Below are 27144 nucleotides of genomic sequence, written 5' to 3' on the forward strand. Positions count from 1 at the left end.
TCGTCCGATTGTTGCTGCCATGCAGTTTTTTCAAGCCGTTGACATGGCTACAGGACCATCAACGACGACGATCGATCGACCATCATATGGCACCACCATGCATGTCGTCAGAAACTTTCCACACCTTGCGTCCCCTGCGTGTCAGCCTTTCACTGGAACTAGTGCTGGGAATATGGGTCCGGCCAGCATGAGCGGCTAAAAAACAGAAATAATAAAGACAGTCTAGCACGGTCCGAGAGTGGACCTAGACTGGGTCTCAAATTCCGACCCGTCGAACCCTAGCTCGGCACGCACGCATGAGCCGGCACGGCCTAATGAAGCTTATATTGTTTAATTTCTTTAATTTAATAAGCTTTAGACTTTTATGTGGTTGAAATGTTTGAATTTTATATGGTCAAATGATGCTTACATTGTTCAATATCTTTAATTTAGTAAGCTATGAACTTTATGTGGTTGTAATATTTGGATTTTAGGTGATTTAAATATATGGGCCGGGGCACAATAAAGGCATGACGTGTTTTAGGTCCGGGCTCTGGACCACTGTTTCTACTCTTTAGGCTGGCACGGTACGGCCTAAAAGTTTTTTAAGGCCTTGTTATTAGCCGGAGCCCGTTTAACCCGAAACACGACGGGCTCGGGCCGACCTGACCCTGCCCAATTCCAAGCACTACACTGGACAAAGGAAGGCATCCGGTCTCCGCTATGTAGTGCTTTGGCAGGAAAGTCATCAGGTTGGCAAGTACCTACGTACGTACATGAAGACTGGGCATGTTTGGTTCCCTGCTTAACTTGCCACACTTTACCTAACTTTTCTGTCTAAGGTTAGTTCTTCAATTTGAACGACTAACCTTAGTTAAAGTGTGGTGTAGTTAGCCATGAACCAAACATGCGCTGAATCCACACCCCTTGAGCGAGCTAGCTAGCTAGGACGTTGTTTGGGGGCTGGTGGGCCGTCCATGCCACAGATGATTTAATCACGCAAGTTCACTGCAGGCTAGGCTTAGTTAAAGTGTGGCGTAGTTAGCTATGAACCAAACATGCGCCGAATCCACACCCTTTGAGCGAGCTAGCTAGCTAGGACGTTGTTTGGGGGCTGGTGGGCCGTCCATGGCACAGACGATTTAATCACGCAAGTTCACTGCAGGCTAGGTGGCCGTACGTTTATGGGTAGCAGCAGTTGTGTGCATGCATATGCATGGGATCAGTCATGCATGCATCAGACTGATTCATGCAGTGTAGTATTCAGTCCGTCGATCGGTGTGGAATTCAATTCCATCTCTGCTTCTACACGTACGTACACGATTGAATGTAATTTCGAGAAATCACTAGTCTAGAAACTACCTTTTTATCTATATCCATCCATCTTCATCATACGGTTTTGCCAAATCTAAAAAAAAAATCATATTTATGCTAGTTTGTAAACACCGTTTTTTCAAAGGATTACAATTTTTCTAAGGGACCGTTTGTTTCGTTGGAATTGAAAACCATTTTAATAATTATAATTTAAACAAAACTAATTAAGTTTATATATTTATATATGTAATATATTTGTATATTATCCTAAATCATATGAGAGAGATAGTTATATAGTACATTTAATTTATGTTATAGAGGCGCAAGTAGAAGAGTGTGCTATAAGTTGTACATCGGAAAATTAGCATGTAACTCTATAGAATCAATTTCCATCTCTCACCCCAAGAATTTGAGATAGGCTTATATGATAACTTTGGAAAGTGGTGGAATGTCATATTCTAAAAGAATAGCTTATTGTTGGGGGCCTTCGTCCTCCGAAGGTCCTCAAAAACATGATTTGACAATGTTTTCCGAGTGGATTATGTGAACAGGTATTTTCGGATCCAGAATTATGAATATGGAGCACGGCCAGGACGAAGCCTGAACCAGACGAAGGTCGAGTGTAGCCGAAGCTGTGCGCAGGGAAGCTTCGGCGCGATGGCAGAAGGGGGAACCGACTCAAAGATGAAAAGACTTCGGGGGCCTCGACAGATTTCCATAAGCCGTTAACAAATGTAATGGACATGGATGTAATTTTACGTGGGCTGCGTCCCGTGTCTATAAATAGATGAACAGTACTCCCGTACTGTTCACGCTGACTTGGCATTTGCTTTTGGCATCACGCTCGTACTTTTTCACCTTCTCTCAGAACCGAAGGTACATTTGTAATTTGGAATCATTTCTGTTTTTCCATGTTAATAAAATAGAAATGATTCTATGGTGATGCTTATATCATATTTCATGCTTTATGTGAGTCCTTCGTCATTACTTGTTATGTTTACGAAGGTATGTCTCTCATGACCTTCGTCCGAGACTCATTATTTCCCGAAGGAACATAATGCTTCGAAGGACGAAGGATTTTAACACTTAACACTTTTTATGTTGCCTTGTTCTTAACTCTTAGCACTTGAGAACAAGTCCCCAACATTGGCGCCCACCTCCGGTGAACTCACTTCCACTTCGAGTCTTCGTGAACACCTTCGGAAGCTATAGACCTTCGCTATGGCGCCGAAGAAAGCTTCAGCGGCTGGGGCTGCAGCACTACAACCGCTGGACCACAACCAGGAGACCGTCTCTCTTCGGGAGGCCAGAAGCCAGAAGAGAAAAGCTGTTAGCCCGACGCTTGAGGAAGAAGAGCTAGACCAAGAAATCAGAGAGATGGAGATGCTACATCAACAAGTGCAGAGGAAGAAGGAGAAGGTGGCCCGCCTAGCTGAGTTGCAAAGGCAAATTGACGAAGCTTCTGAGGAAGTTCGCCATCTCACTCACGATGAGCAGAACAGAAGGCCTCATCAGAAAGACCTCCATCAGGAGGGCTTCGTCAACGAAGACGACTGGTATGATAATTTCCATCAGGGAAATTTTGTTTTTGATGATGCTTCTCCTCTGTCTGCTGAGCTGCAGGCTACACCTTGGCCTCCATCCTATAAGCCACCCCAGCTCCCCATGTTTGACGGCCACTCCGACCCGAAACAATTCTTGATGAGCTACGAAGCAACAGTGTCTTCGTACGGGGGCAACGCTGCAATCATGGCGAAGTCTTTCGTCATGGACGTCAGGAATGTTGCTCAGACCTGGTATTCCTCCCTTCGGCCAGGAACAATCACTTCATGGCAGAAGCTGAAGGATATGTTACTGACCAGCTTTCAAGGATTTCAAACGAAGCCGGTTACAGCTCAAGCCCTCTTCCAGTGTATTCAGGATCACGAAGAATACCTTCAGGCGTATGTCCGAAGGTTCTTACGATTGAGGGCGCAGGCACCAACGGTGCCCAATGAAATCGTTATCGAAGCCATGATCAAGGGGCTCCGTCCTGGACCTGCAGCTCAATACTTTGCTCGGAAGCCTCCTCAGACCTTGGAGAAATTGCTCCAAAAGATGGATGAGTACATTCGTGCTGACAATGACTTTCGCCAAAGAAGGGAGGAGGCCTTCAGATTTTCTGAGATGACCAGGGGCTTCGGAGGAAGATACTACCCGAGGCATGTCCGTTCCATTCACAACACTCAGAATGATGATAAGGGGAGTCAGCAAAACAGGCCGCAGTGCTCCTCACAGGCTTCGGGGCAACAACAAACTTTCTTTCGGCCACCAGCTCCAAGAGGCAGAGGCGCCAGGGGCTTCGGCGGAAGATTCGGAGATCAGCCAAGGAGACTGTTTTGCCTATTCTGTGGAGAGGGCAAGGGCCACACCACTAGGACGTGCCATGTTACAATCCAGAAGCAAAAGGAACTAGCCGAAGCTGCATCTCAACAAACTCAGTCGAAGCAGGTTATGCATACTGCTTCGTTTCATCCGCCTTATGTCCCACAATACATAGACAACCACCCTGCGGCTTCTGTAGCTTCGGCAAGTCAACCTCAAGCTTCCTGGCAGCAGCTTCCGCCTCCACCTCCATTGCAGCAAGGTCAACAGCCAGAAGGGAGTCAATACGCTCCACATCAGAGGGACTTCAGAGAACAGTCCGAAGCTCGCACAGTCAACAGCACTGTGCCAGAGTCGAAGCACATTTATTGACATATCCTACCTTTGATAGCAGTCTTTTCTATTCAGTTTTATTTTCTGTGAAGCAAAAAACATTGATAGTTTTCATGTAATAATTTCGTTGTTTCCCACGAGGAAAATCTATTTGCTCCACAGGCCCAAGTTGCTGAAGCCTAAAACTTTTTTCGTTACCAAGGAGGACCTTCGGATTAAAAATCCTTCGGAGTAACAGAAAGTCGTTCTAAGGAACGCAGAGTAAGTTTATGAAGTCACAAAAAGCCGTTCCAAAGGGAGCGCAGTGTAAGTTTTCTGCTCAGAAGTCGTTCCTAAAGGAATGCAGAGCCTACAGCGAAAAGTCAACGCTGATACCGCCTAAGTAAAAGGCGAAGAAGCTCCTAAGGGAGGCTTACAGCGAAAAGTCAACGCTGATACCGCCTAAGTAAAAGGCGAAGAAGCTCCTAAGGGAGGCTTACAGCGAAAAGTCAACGCTGATACCGTCTAAGTAAAAGACGAAGAAGCTCCAAAGACGTTCCCAAGGGAATGCAGAGCTTACGAATATATTTTATGTGTATCTCCGGAACAAATGTCACATGCATAACATAACATCATCACATCATTTTGCATAGCATAAGCATCATACATCATATTGCATTTGGCAAGAGAAGGAGATACTCTCAACCTTCGAAAGGATGCTTTGAGAAAGTGACATCGAAATTGTACAGCTTCGGAATACAGCTTCGGAGAATATTTTTACGAAACATGGGCGAGCTTTATCAGATCAATATCGAAGTTGTATAGCTTCGGAGTATAGCTTCGAAGAATGTTTTGACGAAGCATGGATGTGATTCATCAGAATAATTTTAACGGAGAATGCCTTCTTCACGAAGCATGAAAAGAAGGGAAGGTGTTTTTTCGCCAAAGGCTCAAAAATGGTATGTATTTAATGTTTCATGCATCGTAAAGAATTCAATAATGAAAGGAGACTTGTATATTACATTCAAATGTACAAAGTGTTACATAGATTACACTTTAAATGATTTTTCCAAATAGCATCTAATCTTCTCTCAATACTTCTTCGGCGGCCTCATTTAGAAGTTGGTCAACAACCTTGTCCAAGATAGTTTCGGCCATTTGTTTAATTTCTTCGTCGACATTTGATCCAGCAGTTTCTGAGGGAAGAGAACATTTCTTCATTACTTTTGCAAACCTTGAGCAAAGTTTGGAATAAAAATTACAACACAATAAGAGCGACTAATTGGTACCTAATTGCCTTTCGGGCTCTGTACTCCTTTCGGCAGCTTCTGCCACTTTTCTGGCGTCATGAATGCCTTTTTCGCTCCTTTGGATGATCTCTTGCGCCATTCCTCGGCCGCCGTCGTTCCAGATATCAGTAAAAAATTTGCCACCAACCACGCTTGCTTCGGCCGAGGGGTCCTTGACGTCTTCGGAAGATAAGGTAGCTTCGGATTGAGCTAAAAATTTTACATGCCCACAACCTTTCTTCTCTAAGACAGAAGCAATTCCTCTGGCGCCCGAAAAAGCGCATATGTCGCCACGACTGTTCAGAATCTCTTCGAAGGCCTCTGCTTCGTGGCTAATCCATTCCAGCGGACCTTCGGGATTGCCTCGAGAGAAATTCTCTTCGCTGGAAAAGGCGCCTACGCTGGCGAAGCTGGATTTAATTTTATTCACACATTCTACAGATTTGACATAGCATTTCCCCTGAGATGTGCGAAGCTCCTTAACTTTTGATTCCAATTTGCTGACCATAAAATCACTAAGTTCTCGTTTCGTTTCCTCAAGCGCGCGCTCCTCTTTAGCTCTAGCCAGCTGTTTCTGAAGATCTTTAATCTCGCGTTTTTGAGCTTCGGCCTGGGCCTTTGAAGCAGCTTCGTCTTTTTTCACTTTATCTACCAGTGTAAGCAGAATTTTATCTTTTTCCAAAGCTTCGTTTCTCAGTCTGATAACTTCGGAGCGTAAATTATTAAACGCAATTTCATAGCTTTCATCTTCGGCGCTCTTTTGGGCTCTTAGTGCGTTGCTTAGGATCAGGCCCTATACGAAAAAGAATTCATATAAGAAAAAAGGAATGAGTTGCGTAAAAATAAGGGGATTTTTCAAGTGTTTAATTCCTATACCTTCAGGCTGTTGTACGCAAGACTGTCTGCGAGATCTTCTTTCGTCATGGCGCTTAATCCAGATTCAAGCTTCGGGAAACCAATACTTCTGCCCATTTCTCGGCAGACAGATAGCTCTTTGTTGTCAGGCAGGCAGTATAAGAAGTCATCTTCATTCCTTCCATTGAATATTACTGCCCCCTTCGGATATTTTAGTTCCTTTGCATAATGGATGGCTTCATGAGTTTCTTCTTCAGATAGCTTCTTCCCCGAAGCATGTCGTATCATGTAATCACGCATGCTGGCAGGTGCTTCGGGGATGGCGGTGTCAGTTTCTTCAACTAATACTGGTTCTGGAATTTTTATTGCTTCGGCTTCAAAAGGTTGCTCCTTGCAGGGCTCTGAAGGCCCAGCTTCAGCTTTAGCTTGTTGAGCCGAAGCTTCAGTAGAAGCTTCAGCAATTTCAACACTTTTTTTTGGAATTGTGCTTGAAGACTTAATTGTCTCCAAGACGTCTAGTACATTTACCATTCTTTTCCTTTTTGGGGTCACTGATGGCCCCTTTTGGTTTTTTGCTGTTTCAATATTTACTGCAGGACTCAAAACTTCTAATGTTTTTTCCTTAGTCGGCTTTTTCGCTTCTTCCATTTTTTCTGTGGATGGTGCTTCGGCCATCTCTGCAGTTTCTGGCAGCAAGGTTGGCTGTTCAGCTTCGGTGGCCGAAGAAGCTTCTCCGGTGAACTCAGGCACCGAAGCTGGTTCAATATAGCGTGGCCGGTGTGTGAGGACTTTTATCCTCTTTCTCTTTGATTCTGGCTCGCTAGGAGCAGTTGCAGCTTCCTCTTCTGCAGAGGTTGTGTTCTTTCTTTTCTGCCCTCGAGTGGGATAACGATAGTCAGGGTAGACAAACCCAATGGCATCGAATACCCGATTCAGTCTCTTCTTTTTTCGGCCTCCGAAGGCTGCTGACATTGCATTATCTTCAGCCTTCGAGTAGGTCCCGAGTAGCTCATCACTTAAATTGTCAATGCTTTTCAACCACTCATCATCTGGCTCAATAAATTTACCTCCAAATTTGAAGGTGTACTTCAGTCTCACAAGCTCACCTTCGTCGGCCTCTTTCATGGTTTCTTGTGGCATTTCCCATTTCTCAGCAAGCGGCCACACCCTGAAGGCGATATGTTCTTGTACTAAGTCCCTTGTTCCTATAAAAGAGCAGACAACGCCGAAGGCTCTTTGGCACTCTTCGGCGGTTTCGTTCATTTCAACCTTCGGCCTCCGAAGGCCGAAGCTTTGCCAAATAGGACGCATAATTATACCTTTGATGTCTTCTCGTGCTGATAAGTCATTCTTCACATAAAACCATTCTGTCATCCAATCCCCGGGCCATCTCTTCCGAAAGGTTGGTACGGGACAGCTTGCCCCGGACCGAGAAACGAAGCTGTAGCAGCCAAAGTTGTTATGGTACTGTTCCTTGCCCCAAGGCTTTGTTTCATATAATAATTCATGAACATTACAGAAGCTTCTTGCGTCAGGCTTCAGACCTTGGCTCCTCGCGGCCCACACGAAGATATTTAGCCTTATAATTGCCTCGGGAGTAAGTTGATGAAGATAGACTTCGAAGATTTTCAACACCTCCACGACGAAGCTGCTCAAGGGGAATCGCAGTCCAGCTTTCAAAAAGCTTCGGTACACCACAACTTCATTTTCTTCAGGGTGTGGACAAGTTTTTTCCCCTTCGTCCGCCCTCACAATGGACAGATCCCGGAAATACCTTTCTCTCATATTAACAAGATGATTCTCTTTGATAGTTGATTTACCATAAACTGAATGGCTTGGTCGCCAGGGGCGATCTTCGGAGTCTTCGCCACCGCTGTCCATATCATAACTTTCACTGTCACCAGTATCTTCAGACAGCCCCTCCAGAATTTCCTTGGTAATCTTTTCTGTGTTGGACTTCGACATCGCTATAAGAAACCCTAGGTTCTTCTCTTCATCAAGACTCAGCTTCATCTCAGCAGCAGCCTTCTTAGCAGCTTCAGACATCTTCGGAAGCGCTAAAAAACTGTTTTTAAAAGCCGAAGCTTCAAAGCTAAAAACTTAGCAGATCACAGTGCACAAGAGCTAAAAAATGAATGAGCAGGAGTGGTTGGCCAGAAAGCGTGCGAAATAAGTTTGCGGCATGGCCGTATTTATACGCTTGATGCGTTGAAAGTTGAAAGACCCCACTTGTCATTGAATGTTGCTATTCTAGCAAAGGGAAGGTGTTTTTTCGGACCTTCGGCTCAAGGCCTTCGTCCATATCGCAATCTGAATTTATTATTTACAAATTAATATTGCGAGGGGCTACTGTTGGGGGCCTTCGTCCTCCGAAGGTCCTCAAAAACATGATTTGACAATGTTTTCCGAGTGGATTATGTGAACAGGTATTTTCGGATCCAGAATTATGAATATGGAGCACGGCCAGGACGAAGCCTGAACCAGACGAAGGTCGAGTGTAGCCGAAGCTGTGCGCAGGGAAGCTTCGGCGCGATGGCAGAAGGGGGAACCGACTCAAAGATGAAAAGACTTCGGGGGCCTCGACAGATTTCCATAAGCCGTTAACAAATGTAATGGACATGGATGTAATTTTACGTGGGCTGCGTCCCGTGTCTATAAATAGATGAACAGTACTCCCGTACTGTTCACGCTGACTTGGCATTTGCTTTTGGCATCACGCTCGTACTTTTTCACCTTCTCTCAGGACCGAAGGTACATTTGTAATTTGGAATCATTTCTGTTTTTCCATGTTAATAAAATAGAAATGATTCTATGGTGATGCTTATATCATATTTCATGCTTTATGTGAGTCCTTCGTCATTACTTGTTATGTTTACGAAGGTATGTCTCTCATGACCTTCGTCCGAGACTCATTATTTCCCGAAGGAACATAATGCTTCGAAGGACGAAGGATTTTAACACTTAACACTTTTTATGTTGCCTTGTTCTTAACTCTTAGCACTTGAGAACAAGTCCCCAACACTTATTCCATTAGTAAGATTCCAATTCCTCGAAATGAAAAAGTAAACAAACGGGACCTAAGGGAAATTAGTTTATTTTCCCTTAAAAAATTGGAATCCCTTGGGAAAATAGTGTTCCCAAACTAGCCCTTAGTTTAATGCTAGTTTGGGAATCACATTTTTCTAAAGGTTTTTCGTTTTGTCAAGTGAAATTAGTTCATTTTTCCTTTAAAAATTGAAAATCACATAGAAAAACGTGGTGCCAAACTATCCCTTAGGAACTCTATTTTTCCATAGCATTCCTTCGGTTCCCAAACTAGCCGGCCCTTAGAGAGAGAGAGACCACTAGCCTAGAAAGATCGCTTGCCATGCCCCATGCAATCAAAGTCTCCCATCCCTTCCCGCCAACAATCTTTCGAAATCCGGCTCCAAATAAATTAAGGCAGGAGATCGGTTTACTTTTGCATCCTCCGGTGTAGTACCTAGCAACGCATGCAGCATTCAGACTTAACAGGGGTAGACACACTGTAGTAACGAAAGTTATTTTCGAACGTACATGATTACATATAAAAACGAAATCTTTGATTAGTTCCTACGGAGTCGTAAAAAATATATAAAAACAAAGCTTGCTGCTTGCTTTCTGTCACGATTATTTTAAGACCAGCAGCACCTAGTTATATATAGTATATATACTAGTGTATTGCGCGCGCCCATGCACGCGTATTGAGTCATTTTTTCATATATATAAGTATGTCTTAGTGCAAGGAAAGTGTATATGAACATAGATAAAAGTGGTTATGAGCCACATAAGTACATGGGAACAAGATAAGGCATATGCAAAATGTGTTGTTTTACATTTTTTTCCTTTGATAAGCATGTTGTAGTACAAGGAAATTGTACATGAATATGGAGAATAGTCGTTATGGGGCACATAAATATTTGAGAACAAGATCAGAAGCAAACAAATTATGTTGCTTTGCAGCAGCTGTTGATGAATTTTAAGCGAGAATTTTGGCACTAACCGAAGCTGTAGTGCGAAATGAGATTACAAAAATTAATAAGTAGTTCTTTAGTGGCAATGGTAGTTCATGTTTAGTGAGTTGATCTGTGTATACCTGTGATCAATAGGATAAATATTGTTATCTAACTTTGGTAGTCCAAAGTGGAGATCATTATTCTACTAAGGAATTTGCATGTGTTTAAATGGGAAAACAGTTTTCACCAATTGTTATCGAGGCATTAACATTAAACAAATTTGTATTTCGATTAAAATATAGAAGTATGTAAGTAAATCGAATTTACCTCTGTACTTTATGACACATCAAAATATACTAGAACGCGTCGAGCCTATTAAATATATTTCATTAGGTTGTATATCTAGAAGATGCTTTGTTAAAGTTGCTAACATTATCAAATAAGAAGCTTTGTACCGTGTTTGATTCATAAATTTGTATTGGTAGAGTATTAGTCTGAGGTAGTTAACTGTGAACACAAGGTTACAGAGGATTCATTTTTAAATAATGTCTTCGAATACTTACTTCTTTGGTGGCAATGGTAGTTCGTGCTTGGTGAGCTGATCTATGTATTTGTTGACGACCTGTGATCAATAGGATAAATATTGTTATCTAACATTGGTAGTTCAAAGTGGGAGATCATTATTCTACAAAGGAATTTTCCTGTGTTTAACTGGGAAAACAAATTTCACCATTTGTTATCGAGGCATTAACAGTAAATAGATTTGTATTTTCATTAAAAATATATAAGTTAAATATGTAAATAAGTCGAATTTACCTCTGTACTTTGTGAACACATAAAATATGCTAGAACGCGTCGAGGCTGTCAAATATATTTCATTAGGTTGTATATCTAGAAGATGCTTTGTTAAAGCTGCTAACATTATCAAATAAGAAGCTTTGTATTGTGTTTGATTCATAATTTTATATTGGTAGAGTCTGAGGTAGTTAACTGTGAACACAAGATTACAGAGGAGCAGGTGTACAGAGGAGAAAAATGAAAACTAGGGAGTGTTTAAAAGTTGTGTCGTTTCCGTCCTGCTTTAATAATAAGGAAACACCTAAGACATGATACTCCCAGACACCACCAAGAAAACACTAAAAACTTAGTGGCACATCCACTGATGTATAAAGTGTTCCCATCTTTGTCTCAGTTTCTTTATTGTATTTTGGTAATTTGACAATACTTCTATTGTGCTTTGATGTCAAATGGTTGGCCTTGAAACATGATGAATTTGTTGGTGTATTATATCGAAAAATCAAATTTTGTGTGTGTATTTCAGGTGGCCTACTTTCCTTTTGATGATCATAAATGTCCTCCACTACAACTTGTCATTTCATTTTGACATAGTGCCTACTCATGGTTGAAGGAGGAATTAAACAATGTGGTTGTTGTTCATTGCAAAGCTGGTAAGGCAAGGACAAGATTGATGATCTCAAGTCTTCTACTATTTATAAAGGTAAGGTTAGCATGCATTGTATCTATAAACCATTAAGAAGATAGTTACTGCAAAATCTTCACCAAATATCTTACAATTGGAGTTAGGAAAGATGTGTAGATGGAAAATGGCTTATTCTACCAAGTCAGATTGTGAGTGACCCTCATTGTTGTGGAAGTTGATCATATAACTTTTGTCTTTATATTATTTTGAACTTTCTAGGCTAATTGCAGAGATATGTGAAGTATTTCGAGCACATCTTAACTTGCTTCAATGGTGAAATCAGCCACCTTGGAGGTAATTATACCTTTTCAACCATGGTATCGAAATGATATGCATGTGTATTTTGCTTTAGTAATTAATCATGTTGTTACACTTTCCAGGTGTATGCTTAGAGGAATCGATGGGATGCAAATAAAATGGGGGAGGGTGGACGTGTTAATTAAACATACCTACTGTCCTCAAAGTCAAAAGTGCTAGGAATTAGAGTTCTTTTGGTGCTGGGAGTCGACCTGCAGAATCCATTAGAAATTAGGCGACCAAGGGGTTATTAATCTCAGTAAACACATCTGCAAAGGAAAATTTACACCCTAAAGATATTTTCATTACTCTCAGTTCTTCAACTGGTGCCCTATGGCCTGTGGTTAGTGTCCGGACTTCTCATGAAAAACATGCAGCCATAAGGGATAAGGTTGAGGACCCCAAGAACTAATTGTAAGTAAAATCAGGTGTTGTCGTGGCTGTAGGTGCACTGCCGGTAGTGACCTCGATGGTGGAAACTGGAAAAGGACCTGCAGGCTCTAAAAAAATATATTGTTGTCTTTTGCACCAATATTTTTGAAGTGGAAAACTTATTGAGTTAATTTATGCTCATCGCTCTCGTGGCAAATGTAATGGCAATATCAGTAACAGATCCCTGCTAGTCAGTTCCTGAACATCACTAATCTAAACTGGACAAATGATGTTTTTTTGAGTTTAATATGAAAATGAACCAATACACGTAAGCCAATCCAGTAGTGATGGCTTAAAAGTTTTATTTAATCGTTGAGTATGACATACTGCCCGAGTATATATTAAATATCCATGCTACAGTCTATATACATGTATTTCAATATGCACATGAATATTTATATTAATTAATGTGCACATGTACATATGTAAATCAATTTATAAACATTTAGAATAAAAATTCCTTGGACTTTTAGTACCAATTATACCCAAGCACCGGTACTAATTGTCCTACTTTACTATCAGTACAGTTCTAGAACTGGTACTCAAAATCCATTTTTAGTACCTTTCATTCGTTGAAATTCGAGGGGCCAAGAAGACAATCATTACATAGTTTGACTTTTTATAATTTAACTAATAATCAAGCATTTGATTTGAGGTTGTTCTCACCGATATAGAACTAACACTATTTGCTGCTAATTTGACATGTAGCCAAACACTCAGTTCCATTACCGAAATTACTCTGTATAGAGATTAAGGGGGTGTTTGGTTTCTAGGGACTAATGTTTAGTCCCTTCATTTTATTCCTTTTTAGTATATAAATTGCTAAATATAGAAACTAAAATAAAGTTTTAGTTTCTATATTTGGCAATTTTGGAACTAAAATGGAATAAAATGTAGGGACTAAACATTAGTCCCTTTAAACCAAACACCCCCTAAAATATATTATATACTGGTGAGTAGTACCTGCTTCCATCACACATTCGTTCGGCTGCTACCCAACGACATGTGCTGAGATGTTGCCTCTGTAAGCTTCTCCTCGCGGCTAAGAGATTGTCTTCCTTCATGAAACTGCAGTGTGCGAACGTTCACTCATCAATGATTTAGCACAAAATAATAATTTTTGTATGCTTTAATTTCAACTTCCAAATATAACGCGACGAATGCTGAAATTATAAAATGCTCAAATCTTGCTCTTGCTATTCTCCTCAATCTTCAATTCCTCTCACCTCAATCCAACGGTGCAAATATGGCGAAGTCCTCCATGATGCCTCTGTGAGGTTCAGGCTCGCCATCTCGGGGAGCAACATCACCTGCTCCTGCTGCGGGAACACCAACACTAAAGAGGGAAGGAGGCAAACCGAATGAGTATCGAGGCCTTGAGCGGGTCCGAGGTAGCGGTGGTATTGGCGGTGGTCTTGGAGGCTGGCTTGGTGGTGCAAGCCAGGAAGAAGACAGTGAGCTTGACGTCGAGCGGCCTGCAAGCTGCGTGCTGCCCTAGCGAACGAATGGAAGGTGCGTCACATCGTCGCGGAGTCGGAAGGTTGCCTTCTTGTAGGGTGTGAAGGGATGAAGTACCTGGTTAGCGAGACGGCGTTTGAGGCGGGCGGGCGAGGGGTGGCCGGGTGGGGGGCTCCTTGTTGCGGAGGCTTCTCCCTAGTTCCGGGTTCGCGGCTAGCGACAGTGCTAGCGCCATTGGAGGTGGTCCTGCAGCCTGGAGGGAGCGCCAGAGGAGTGTGAGAGGAGGGATCAAGGGATCGACAGAGGTGTGAGGAACCGGAGGCTCTTGGGCAAGCTGGATTTTGGGGCAAAAGGAATGGACGGGACGCGACGCATTGTGAAGTTTCTAGGAGCGACTTAGCGAGCGCGTAGAGGACGTGGTTTTGCAGACGAAGGGAGTTCACCGTGGGTCGCTCATCTATGATCCAACGATGAAGATGAAATGAGACGACGTGGATGCCCTGATTGAGCGCGTTTCTGTCCGGCTTTCATAATAAGGAAATATCCAACAAGCCAATGTCACATATTAATTAATACATCAGACATGGGCCATATACCAATTTGCATCTCGCCCTCGCCATTATTCATTTGACATCTGCGCGTATCAAACCCAATCTTCAGTTATATCCTGACTTTAATTAATTAATACTAAGAGCTAGTTTGGAAACTCCATTTTTCTGAGAGATTTACATTTTCCCAAGAAAAATTAGTTTATTTTCTTTGGGAAAAATAGAGTTTGGGCCCGGCCGGCCGGCGCAGCAGTGCTGCTGACTGTAGCAGTGGGAATTTAGTGGCTGTGCATACGTGAAGAATTCATCCGCGACGACTGAACGCGTGCAGATCTTTTTGTGGGTGGACAATTTATGATGCATGCATGAGAGCAGCAGGGGGTACATACACATGCATGGTTTCTATTGGATTACAACATTCGTCTTCGAGCACAGCATATCCTCAGGATTAATTAATTCAAACGTTTTAAGTTCGAATAATGGAGATGTATATATATAGAAAAAAAATAGTAATCGCCACTTTTTTTATTTCCAAGTGCATTGCGTATAGTCAGTCTAATAGTATATACTAATATCTATATATTGCATACTCTGAATATTATTTGTTCCATAGATTCAGTTGGCCTAAAAAATTGATTTTTTCAAAGGAAGAAACGGTAGGGTTATATGTGCATTTATTTCAAGATTATGCTTGTGAGATGGATGGATAGATAGGCATGCATGGTAGGAGGGTATCTCCCACCCACTCATTGTAGCAATCATGGGGCATTTCCCCTCTCTCCAGCACATTGCTGCTTCCACAGTTCCACACACATAAGGCCACCACAGCAAATAAAGGCACTGCTGCACTCTCTCTCTCTCTCTCTCTCTCTCTCTCTCTCTACGCGAAAAGAAAAGAGGAAAGTGGGATAGCTCAATCTCTCCTTCCACCGTCTCTCAGTTCTCACTCTAGCGCTCTCTCTCTCCACATATATATCAGTAGGATGGATGTGCAAACCTAGCTTGTTGCTGCCTTTCTAGCTGAGAACTGAGCTGTAGCTGTTGGTACGGTTTTCCTCCTCGCTCTTCTTCTCCTTCTTCTTGCTGCTGGTTGCCGGGAGCTGAGATCGATCGAGAGCACTGCTGTTGTTCGTGCGGCCGGAGGCGGCGGCGCGCGGCAGGGGGCGGAGACGACGACCGATCGGTCAGAAGGAATGTCGTCGGCCCAAATCGCGCCGGCGGACCATGTGTGCTATGTGCACTGCAACTTCTGCAACACAGTTCTCGCGGTAAGCTAAGATCAGGATCGATGAACTCTCTGCCTGGCTGGCTGGTGGTAGTGGTACTGGTACCTAGCTAGCTGCTACTTTCCCTTTTTCTCTGCCTCCCTAAATCTGCTTTCGAGATTTATGCGCAGTGATGAATTGACTGCCGCGCGCCTCCGTACCCATGCACCCTCATCGCCACGCAGTTATATTGGCCTGTTTTCTTTCCCACGATTTGTTTTCTACCTGCGCTCTTCCAAATTGGTTTAGGCTTGGGGGTCGCCCCGGCCCCTTCTCTCAGTTAACCGAAAATTAAAGAGGCAGTAAATCGGCTTTTTCTTCACGAGATCTGCCTAGCATGTCGTCTGCTTTCTTCGATTCAATTTCTTCAAATCTAGTTCCGAATTTTCTCTTTTGAAGCTCCCATCCTTTTTCTGTTCTTCAAATTTCTTGTTCCTTTGGAAAGGATGTTTTCTGCTGTTTGAGGGCCAGGTACATGGACCGATCAGTTTGCTAGCTAGATATGTAATTCGATTTAAATATGTACTTCTGGAAGTTCTCTAGATTTTGTTTTGGTTGCTCTGTAATGTACTTCTGTGTATGATATTTCTTTGGGTGTACAACAAAATTCCTGCATTATATCCTCCAGTTGCGCTCTCTTGAATCCCTTGATTTTAATTAACTGAAACTAGTGGTGAACAGCGTCCACTATACAGAAACCAAAGGCAACTGTAGCAGTGTATATACATGCATGTGCATGGGTAGTATTATTGAACTTTACTTTAATTTATATACACTATTTTCAAGAAAAGGGGTTATTATATGAGAAAATTCGTAATTCGTGTTCACTGAGAGGTCAAGTTTTTCATATTCAATTCGTATGTTCATATGTATACAAATTGAATTTCCCTTAATTATCAACATGGAATGATACAATCGCCTTAGTGTTATGAAAGCCACTTTTGAAGCTAATTAAGAGCATACCCCTGCAGCTCCTTCTACTTAGTTTTTTATCTTATTGGTAAAACTCTTGTCCCCAGTTCCAAAAGAAGAACTTAATTAACTTAACAGGGGGAAATAATTTGATTCTAATTAACCTAGCGGCCAAATACTCTCCTATCTGCTGAATATAATCGGCTAGCCAAGTTTTCAAAAGCTATGATTTATGTACAGCACTGCCTTCTGTCCTTTACCGTACCCCCCACCGGCCCACCCCCACGCGCGCACACACTGAAAGTAATATCAATCTTCTTTGTTTATTTTACCTTTTCTTCTACCTTGTTATCTTGATGATTCTCCCCTCCACAATCGATTTCTGATGTACAAAAAAGATAGAAAAAGGCATTGACTTATTACTTTATAGCTATATATATCCTAGAAATATTCAATATGTGATGAATTCATGTATAGGAAGTATTCCATTTACAGAACATCATGACATCAAAAGCCTACACCCCTATGCATGCATGCATGATATTTGAGTAAAATAAGCAGATAACCGCATAGTTGGTATTTTAAGCATACAATAAAAAATTGTGCATACAAGACTTTAGTGTACAAGTACAACCGACAACGGAACCCAAATCAATAGAGAACAATAGAGATGAGAATCTTGTTTTTATCATCAACACATGCTTAACTTATTTTCATGTATGTACATATATCAGGTTGATGATATATGTGACTATATATTCATATGTGTGAATCAAAATGGCCTCTTGTATTCTTGCCTGGTTGCTAATAATGCATCACCATTTGCCACGGCCTAGCTCGCTTCGCTTTCCACAAATGCCAAGGTTCAATTAATTTTTTTGCTTAAGGTTGTGCGGGTATCAGCTTACGTATGTACATAATAAAATGGCATACATCACTAACCTTTGGAGTGGGAGTTTTATCGTTCCCCGCGCCCAGGGCAAAATATAAAAAGAAGCGTGGTTGCTAGGATTTGAACCATGGTCTCTAGAAACAAAGTGTCCGCCTCTAGTCACTGCAATGCAACTCATGTTGGTTTGTGTTGTACAAAGAAACCGTGGCGATGCACGGACAACTAACTAGTGTATCATATATCTTAGTTTTGAACTCTTTATTTTGATCCAATTGATTTTAATCTCATTTGGCATGAATGAATTAAGTTGCTGGCTGAAACACTTCAGTGGTATATATGTATGTGTAGTATGTGATTCCTTGAACAATCATAGCAAGTGTGTGTGTGTGTGTGTCAGTAGCTGGCTAGTACGTATATTATATGTGGACTGTTGAAAAACCATCCTTAATTTGCTTGCTTTCATTGGCTTCATAATAATGGTGTGCATGAGAAGTACACTACACACAGGGGCCGGCCGGAGACCAGTTTCGGCAATCTCTCTCTCTTTGGAGCATTTGTGAAATTGGCAGGTGTGATCTTCACAATTTTAATCTTGAGGACGATGCTTGCTAATAATGTGTATATCTAATTGAGTTCAAATTACTAATTCAATCTTGACGACATGAACTCAACTAAACCCACTGCATGGTTACATTAGCCTATAGATTCAACTCAACTAAGGCTAAGTGTGCATGCTAGGGGCTTGCTGCTGAAATCCTGAACAGAAATTTCTGCAATATTGGTTGGCTTACTGAAGTTATATGGTCAAGCGCTTCGGATTAAAGCGGGTTGTTTAGACTGCTGCAACTGCAATCCATAAAGATAAAAATACTATAGAAGCAGTAGAAACCGGTACAGATTAAAGCCAAACTGTCTGTTAACAAGAAAAAGATGATCGAGTAGTAGCACCTTGCACTGTAGCTGGCATATACCAACAAGCAGCATGCGTCTCTCTGCATGTGAAGTGGGCTTGCATGAAGTGTCACTATCTTTGCTTCCACCCTCTGCTGCGCCTTCACTATTTTATCATTTCTGTGGCCAATGAGCATGCTTGACCTGTGAATTATTCAGTTCTACCACTATCCAGTACATCATATCACACCCATCTCTCTCTCTCTTATTTTATTAGCATGCATGTGTCTGATCAGGCACATGCACACACACCACGGCCATGGCAGCTAGCAATCCATGCATCCACCTTGGCCTTTTGTGTGTAACATCTGCATGGGCTAGACACACAACAATCATTACTAGGGGCCATCCCTGGGCTTTGTTTATTCATTGTTGTTCTGGGAGTGAGTGCCCAGGAAGATGGTGAACAGATAGTAATATATATATATACCGGACTGAGAGGTGAGAGCCATGATTTAGCCTGGACTATATACTTATCAGATTGTGTATGGGATACTGATACTCCCAGGAGAGAGAGAAAAGGCATGGGAAACAAGCAAGAGAACAAAAGCGATGGGCACGCAGGTGTTAGGAAAGTGAGAAACCATCAGCAGGGCAGCAATAGTTACAGGCGTGTCTGATAAAAGTCATGTGATGGACCAGCAGCGCGCGGCAGCTTGTTCATGCTGCAGCGCTGGTAGCTAGCTGCTTAAAGTGAGAAATACTGACGACGACAACAAAAGTAGGGCTAGAAAAGCTATATATACCTGGCGTGAAATCTCACTCCAGTCCTCTCTCGATCTACCTTGATCTTTGATTTCATTTGTTTCTCAATTCTTTGTTAATTTATATGGCTAATCGTACAGTGTTTTGCAGGTGAGTGTCCCGGGGAACAGCATGCTCAGCATGGTGACAGTTCGGTGTGGGCACTGCACAAATCTACTGTCAGTGAATCTGAGAGCACTCATGCACTCAGTCCCAGAACAAGATCAGCTCCAGGTAACAACCACTGGATACCCACGCACACCAACCAAACAAATATACTGAAAACATCACTGCACATATTAAATCTACTTAATTCACTGTGGCTGTTGTTGTTTTGTTTTTGTTGCTTTCGTCGTTGTTGTTTTCTGTTGTTTCCCCTTGTGTCGTTGTACTGTCTAGCTAGCCTGCATCTATATATCCTCTCTTTTTTTCATATAACCGGCAGCGTTTTCACTAATAATTAAGTAGCTAGCACATCGATATATATCTTGTACCGATGAGAAACTTAGAACCATTCGTGGCTGAGTCGTTCATACATATATAATTAAGACACATGTAAATTAATTAGGTGAACTGAAGTACAGAAACTGTTGCAGTGTCTGAAAAAGAGCAGCCTGATAAAGAGACGGATCGTATCCTATGCATGCGCGCGTTTTGTTGAACGGCGTTCGTGTGGCTATCGATCGATTGGCACATAAACAAACAAACAGTGGTTAGCGGCCCTGCATTGATATCCATGTTGTCGCCTGCTGTGTGCGCTTGCTTGCCGCTAATAGTGACGTGTCATAGCAACGCAACGCTGCAATCAAATTAAACTCTCTATAGCTAGCTAGTTAGCCTGCAATAATCGTACTAGCTGCTAGCAGAAACGACGGACGCGCATGCACAAGTCACTTCCGTGTCTGTTTCCAACGTGCTACGATGTCGTACAGGTCACAGATCAATCAGGACGGGTACCACCAGCACTGTTACGGTTTGGTACATTCTGTCTGGAGAAGACAATAAGTTTACACAGTGCTAAGGGTTTACTGTTTTAGTAACTGTAAGTTAGTCTCATTATTGCCACGTGTACGTGCATCACTCAGTTGTTTTTTTCGACCGGCCGCCGCTAGCAGCAGGAGAACATCAGGGTCCATGGCACGTTGCGTGAGCATCATCAGTGCGGCGGCGGCCACCATCTGGAGCTGGGCTCTTCGTCGTCCTCAAGGTTCCGGCTGCCGATGATGATGTCGTACGCGCCGCAGAACGAGCACTTGCTGCAGGAACAGACACTGAACAACGCTCGTCGTAAGTTTCGTTTCTTGTTTTGTTTGCTATATATTATTACATGCAATCATGCATGCATAAGTCGATGCGTGCGTTTTGACTTTTGACTGCTTTGTTTCATATCTTTTTTTTTTTTTGCAATTTCTTGGTTGAAATGAGATAGCGGCTCCTGAGAAGAGGCAGCGGGTTCCGTCGGCGTATAACAGATTCATCAAGTGAGCTCGCTCGATGATCGACGACCTCCTCAGATCAGCAGCTTACGTTTGGTTCATTCTACCAAATAATTAAACGCTGTGTACGTGTGTGCAGGGAAGAGATTCGCAGGATCAAGGCGAACAACCCCGACATTAGCCACAGGGAAGCCTTCAGCACAGCAGCCAAGAACGTAAGCGGCGTGCGTCTGTGCTTGTGGTGTGTGTGTCGCAGGACTTAATCAGCTAGCTATTAGCATTGACTATTTATTTAATTTTGCGTACCGTACGTTGCATATGCAGTGGGCACATTATCCGAACATCCATTTCGGCTTAAACTCCGGCCGAGAGGGTGGCAAGAATAAGCTCGTGGACGAGGCTGTCGCGGCGGTGGCGGTGGCTCCGAAGAAGATCCAAGGTTTCTACTGATCGATGCCGGTCGATCGAGGGATCAGCGCTCGTCGTCATCAACTGGCCGGCCGGGTGTGGAAGAATTAATAATACCACACAAATTATAAATGTACTGTGATGAGTAAATTAAAGAGTTATAGTGGGGAATGAAGGGAGAGAGAGATATATAGCAATACGTATATTACCTTACCTTATTAATGAGTGCAAAAAAAACACTTGTGAAGGTTTCTACTGATGCATGAGTGGGAAGTGAAGCATCATACAATCACATGAATTATATTACTACTGGCATGGTGGGCGCCATGCATGGTTTAAATTAACCGAGAAGACGACTTAATAAATCATTATTTGACCTACCATGTTATTGCACACATATATAGATGTTGGATGCAGCGCATATGCATATGTGTTAGCTAGGCTCAGTTTGCAGCTCATCGTGTATATATACTGAACTGTGCCATATACTGGATGGAACACAGGCCAGTAGTGTCTGTGGAGACCGGAGGAAAGTGTCGTAGCCAGTTAGTAGCTAGGGCTGTCTTCCGATGTATGTCTCTGAACGAGACATCAATGAAACAGTTATAGTGCATGTGGTGGTGTAACTCACAACGGTATAAAAACATAAATTTTCGACGGCTTAAACCGTCGGACATAATCTATTTTCGACAGTTTAGCCCTCATGTCTAACAGCAGATGTCTCTCAGTCGTAATACGTCGGAAATAGCACCGGGCGCGGGCGTGAGGAAGGGCGGGGCTAGATGTTGGGCAATGCAAGGGCATTTGTCGGAGAGGACGACTGTGTGTGCTTCGAGGCAGCCAGCGGCGGGTGGTCCAAGTCTTCGGACGGGATGGCGGCGTCAAATAGAGAGGCTAGCGCGGGGGTTGTATGCGTGTGTAGAAAATTAAAACGTCGTCCGTACCTAGAAATACTCTGTAGAATATAAGCTTTATGTCCAACAGCTATACTGACAGTCGTTCGATATAAATTTGATATCTGACGGTTGTCAGTATAACCATCGGATATAAGTGTTACTTTCGACGGCTGCTAGATACCGTCAGACATGATATAATTGACGACCGTTTACTGCAAAGTCCGTCGGACCTTTCTCATTTTACTATTGTCGGACCTTTCCCATTTTACTATTGTGACTGTGGACCACACGGATAGATAGATATACAGCGGCGGGTAGCGCTGGCTTCTGATGTCTCTGAATGAGCAGTGCAGGTGCAGCAGCGTCATGTTTTCCCATGCCATTTGATCACTTCATTAAGTAGCTAGTGTGGCAGCGGACCTACAGACGACAGAGCAGCAAACTTGTGTACGTACGTGTCACTGTGCAAGAGTAATGTATTACATGTAGTAGTATGTATATGCGTGCAATGAATCAGTAAAGCATTGTAGTTGCAGCTCATGGTAGAAGCAGTAGTGAGCGTGCATGTGCAAGTGGCATTCTATGGCATGACAATGTTTGTTTCGAATTATATATATATATATATATATATATATATATATATATATATATATATATATATATAGTATTTAGAGCCCTGGGCTCTATTTACCTACAGGAAGCCCCGACCAGGTGTGCAAACCGCACCGGATCCTTTTTGGCTTATTGTACCTACCTGTTGTGTGTATCAGTTTATGCAAATATAGTCTGCGCATATTACGTGAATCGGGCCCACGATCCTGCCCACGCGCTCACGATTATCCAGTCCCACGCTGTCACTATAAAAACACCCCCACGCCGCCAGGGATTAGGTTTTAGCGGCGGCGTCGGTTTCCTCGGGCGTGCGAGCAGGCGCCCGTGAGCAGGAGAGCCCCGGTCGCCGCGTCGCTCTCCAGCCGGCGGATTGGCGGACGTGGAGGGGGCGCGAGGAGGAGGAGCCTCAGCGTCCGCGGCGGTACAGCTTCAGGAGGCACCGGTCGGGCGCGGCGGAGTCGGCGGCGGTGGTGTTGTTCATGGTGCTGGCGGCGGCGGAGGCACCGTTCTGTGTGCCCGCCAGGGGCGTCCTCCCGCTGGCGTACGTGGGGCGCGCGCAGGGCGCCCCGCTGGGCGACGCCGGCAGCGCCGCCATGGAGGTCGCGCTCCGCGACGGCGTGGTGCCGTTCCGGGTGGAGGGGGAGGCCCGGACGCGATGGAAGGTCGCGGGGATCGTCGGCGTCGACCAGTGGACGCGCCTGGCGTGCCAGCTCCGCTTCTTCTGGCCCAACGACACTGTGCTCCCCTTCAGATGCAGCTCCAAGTCCAAGCTCTTGTTCTTCTGACCGTCGTGCCCTCTGTATTGTCTAGTGGCTACTCTTCTGACCTCAGTTCCATGGCCGGGCGTGAGCGTGACGGATCAAGATTCAAGAACAGCAAATGGCTTCATCGTTTTCTTTCTTGTCTTGGGTTCGTTCAGTTATTAATTCACCCCCATGTCGCATGTATAGGTCGGCAAAAAAAAGATTTTGTCTTTGGGTTCTTTCTTATTGCATTTTACGCTTCCACTAAAAAGCAAGTACCACATTCGTCGTTTTAAAACAGATCATTGATTTACGCTAAAATTCGTATCCATTTACGCTGTTTCGGACCACGTCTTACGCTTAAATCCACCTGACCTAGAACCCGAGCACGATCGGAGCGCGATTTTCACGCCGTAATTTAGGCCACATTCGTTGTTACGAAATAGATTGATGATGTACGATAAAATTTGTACCCATTTACGCTGAAATTTGACCAAGCCAAAATCCGTGCACGATCGAACGTGATCAATTTTCACGCCGTAATTTTCGGACCCCATTCGCTGTTACAAAACAGATATATGATTTACGCTAAATTTCGTAGTCATTTACGCTGTTTTAGCTCACATTTTACGCTGGAATCTGCCCGAGCAGAACCCGCGAACTGCGGCTGTAAATTAAAATTTATTTCCTTCTACTAATGCTCTCAAACCGTAATTGTCCCTTTATTTACGCGATAATGCAGCACGTCTTTCCTTATATCAAACCAGTCAAGATTTATATAATGCATGGTTTATGCTATCATGTTACACATCGTTATGTAGTCGTAAACGATTTATTTATGCATCGTTATGCAGTTGTTAACCGCCGCCAATATCACAGATACGAACGTGGACGAGCGGCTGTAAATGAGAATTTGTTTCCTCCCGTAACTGTGCCTTTATTTACGCGAACGTGAGGCACGTCTTTCCTTATCTCAAACCGGTGGATATTTAAATGTTGCATGGTTTACGCTATCATGTTACACAGCGTTATGCAGTCGTAAGCGGTGTACACATGGTAATATTCGTTCCCGTGATTCATGGCCCAAAAGATTCCTTTTATGCATGATTTATGCACATTTCTACATATATTTATGCATGTGTATATTGCCTGTCACGTCTCATCCAGGATTCGTGGCTATCATATGCATGGCTGACGCATGCTGGCGTACAGTGGGCCGACCACGACCTGGTTAGCGTCCTGGCTGGGGCTTCCCCCACTAACGGAAGGCCAGGGCTTCCATTACCTCTTCCCTCTCTATCTATATATATATATATATATATATATATATATATATATATATATATATATATATATATATATATATATATATATATATATATATATATATATATATATATATAATCCAGCGTAAATTATCGGGTAAATAAACATCTAAATTGTAGGTCTATATTATATAAGCAGTAGTGATGATTCTGTTTGCACTTTGCACCAAGCCAGGGACAGAGGCAGGCCATTTTTTGAGTCAGCGGACTCCGGTAACTGTTGGGGGCCTTCGGATTCCGAAGGTCCTCAAAAACATGATTTAACAATGTTTTTGGAGTAAATTACATTAACGGGTATCTTCGGACTTGGATCAGAGCCACGGTAGGACGAAGCACAAGGAACACGAAGGTCTACGCAGAGCCGAAGCTGTGTAGAAGAGCTTCGGGAGAACGGCAGGAAAGGAAACCGACTTAAAGATGAAAAACCATATTAAACCTCGAAGAATTATCATAGAGTTACTGATAAATGTAAAGGACATTAATGTAATTTTGCATGGGCTGCGACCCGTGCCTATAAATAGGCGAACAGTGTCTCCGTACTGTTCACGCTGATTTCGACATTGGCCTTTGCGTCACACTTGTACTTTTACCTTCTCACGACCTAAAGGTACATTTGTAATTTGATATCATTTCTATTCCGTCATCATAATAAAATAGAAATGAGTTGCCAATAACTCATAACAATTCATGTTAACTTATATGATTCATATGATCCCTTCTTCATTATTATATTTTATGCTGATGAAGGTACGTCCTTCATAACCTTCGTCCGAAAATCATTATATCCTTAAGGAAATAATGCTTCGAAGGGCGAAGGATAATAACATTTAACATTTTATGTTGCCTTGTTCTTAATTCATAACATTTGAGAACAAGTCCACAACATTGGCGCCCACCTCCGGTGAACTCACTTCCATTTTTTGAGTCTTGAACGCTTTCGCATCACCTTCGTCATGCCGCCGAAAAAAGCTTCAGCGACAGAGGCCGATACTTTACAGCCACTGGATCCCAATCAGGATGTCCTTTCTCTTAGATAGGCCCGAAGCCAGAAGAGGAAGGCTGTTAGTCCAACACCTCCGGAGGATGACCTGGATCAGGAGATCCAAAACCTGGAGATCCTTCAGCAACAGGTGCAACGCAAGGAGAAGATGGCTCGTCTAGCTGATCTTCAGAGACAGATAGACGAAGCTTCCGAAGAGGTCCGTCATCTTGTTCAAGATGATCAAAGCCGAAGGCCTCCACGCAGAGAGCTTCATCAGGAAGGCTTCCACAATGAGGACGACTGGTATGAAGATTTCCATCATGGAAACTTTGCTTTTGATGATGCTTCTCCTCTCTCAACAGAATTGCAGGCTACACCATGGCCCCAGTCCTACAAGCCACCACAGCTCCCCATGTATGACGGTCATACAGACACCAAGCAATTCCTGATGAGCTACGAAGCAACGATATCTTCGTATGGTGGCAATACGGCAGTCATGGCAAAATCTTTTGTCATGGCCGTCAGGAGTGTTGCTCAGACTTGGTACTCTTCTCTTCGGCCTGGGACAATCACTTCTTGGCAGAAATTGAAGGATATGCTGATAACTAGCTTTCAAGGGTTTCAGACAAAGCCAGTCACCGCTCAGGCTCTCTTCCAGTGTACCCAGGACCATGAAGAGTACCTTCAGGCGTATGTCCGAAGGTTTCTCCGCCTGAGGGCACAAGCGCCGACAGTGCCCAATGAAATTGTCATTGAGGCCATGATTAAGGGGCTTCGGCCGGGACCATCAGCGCAGTACTTTGCCAGGAAGCCACCACAAACGTTGGAGAAGCTGCTCCAGAAGATGAACGAATACATTCGAGCTGACAATGACTTCCGCCAAAGAAGGGAGGAAGCATTCAGGTTCTCTGAAATGACCAGGGGCTTCGGAGGAAGATTTCACCCGAAGTATGTTAGGTCAATCCATAACTCTGCTCAAACTGATGATCGAGGGAGCCAGCAGCAAAGGCCACAACACTCTTCACAAGCTTCGGCCCAACAACAGAGTTCCTTTCGGCCGCCAGCGCCAAGGGGCAGAGGCGCCAGGGGCTTCGGGGGAAGGTTTGGAGACCAGCCAAGAAAAATATATTGCCTATTCTGTGGTGAAGACAAGGGCCATACTACCAGGATGTGCCATGTTACCATCCAGAAGCAGAAGGAAATAGCGGAAGCAGCAGCGCAACAGAGTCAGCCGAAGCAGGTCATGCATACTGCTTCGTATCACTCACCTTATATTCCAGAATATGTAGGCAACCACCCTGCAGCTTCTGTTGCTTCGGCGAGTCAATCCCAAGCATCCTGGCAGCAACCTCCATCGCCACCGCCGATCCAGCGAGGACAACAACCAGAAGGGAGTCAGCACAATCATCATCAGAGGGATTTCAGAGAGGAATCCGAAGCTCGCACAGTCAACAGCACTGTGCCAGAGTCGAAGCACATTTATTGACAAATATCCTACTTCAACAGCAGTTCTTTTGCATTTTCTACATTCACTATTCCCCTTTTGTCAATAAGAAACAATTATGAAGAGTTTTAATGTCTTTTGTTGAATTTCAATTCCTTGTAATACTTTCGTCTTTTACCATAATAAAGATATGTTTTTTCCATAGGCTTGAGTTGCCGAAGCATACGAACTT

At 43.4% G+C, this 27144-nt stretch overlaps 1 protein-coding gene across 6 annotated transcripts; it reads left to right on the forward strand.

The window, feature by feature from the left end:
- The first annotated feature begins 15066 nt into the window (after window positions 1-15066).
- Window positions 15067-21292, forward strand: LOC100272921 (uncharacterized). Of its 6 annotated transcripts, none has more exons than XM_008668905.3 (6): window positions 15067-15570; window positions 19178-19300; window positions 20185-20353; window positions 20496-20547; window positions 20642-20717; window positions 20827-21290. In XM_008668905.3, exons 1-6 carry the CDS (start codon window positions 15496-15498, stop codon window positions 20950-20952), a joined length of 621 nt encoding a protein of 206 aa, XP_008667127.1. In that variant the 5' UTR covers window positions 15067-15495; the 3' UTR covers window positions 20953-21290. The 6 variants fall into 6 exon arrangements, with proteins under 6 accessions (XP_008667127.1, XP_008667122.1, NP_001140845.1 ...); XM_008668900.4 differs by having other exon boundaries at window positions 15085-15570; window positions 20179-20353; NM_001147373.1 differs by having other exon boundaries at window positions 15129-15570; window positions 20182-20353; window positions 20827-21292.
- Window positions 21293-27144: the final 5852 nt, after the last annotated feature.

This window comes from Zea mays, chromosome 1 (assembly GCF_902167145.1).
Source record: "Zea mays cultivar B73 chromosome 1, Zm-B73-REFERENCE-NAM-5.0, whole genome shotgun sequence".
Taxonomy (NCBI): Eukaryota; Viridiplantae; Streptophyta; class Magnoliopsida; order Poales; family Poaceae; genus Zea; species Zea mays.

Coding starts and splice junctions, on each gene's coding strand:
- LOC100272921 (XM_008668900.4), top strand. CDS start 15,496: ATGTCGTCGGCCCAAATCGCGCCGGCGGACCATGTGTGCTATGTGCAC. Junction 20,548..20,641: donor GCGTATAACAGATTCATCAA/GTGAGCTCGCTC, acceptor ACGTGTGTGCAG/GGAAGAGATTCGCAGGATCA. Junction 20,718..20,826: donor TCAGCACAGCAGCCAAGAAC/GTAAGCGGCGTG, acceptor TTGCATATGCAG/TGGGCACATTATCCGAACAT.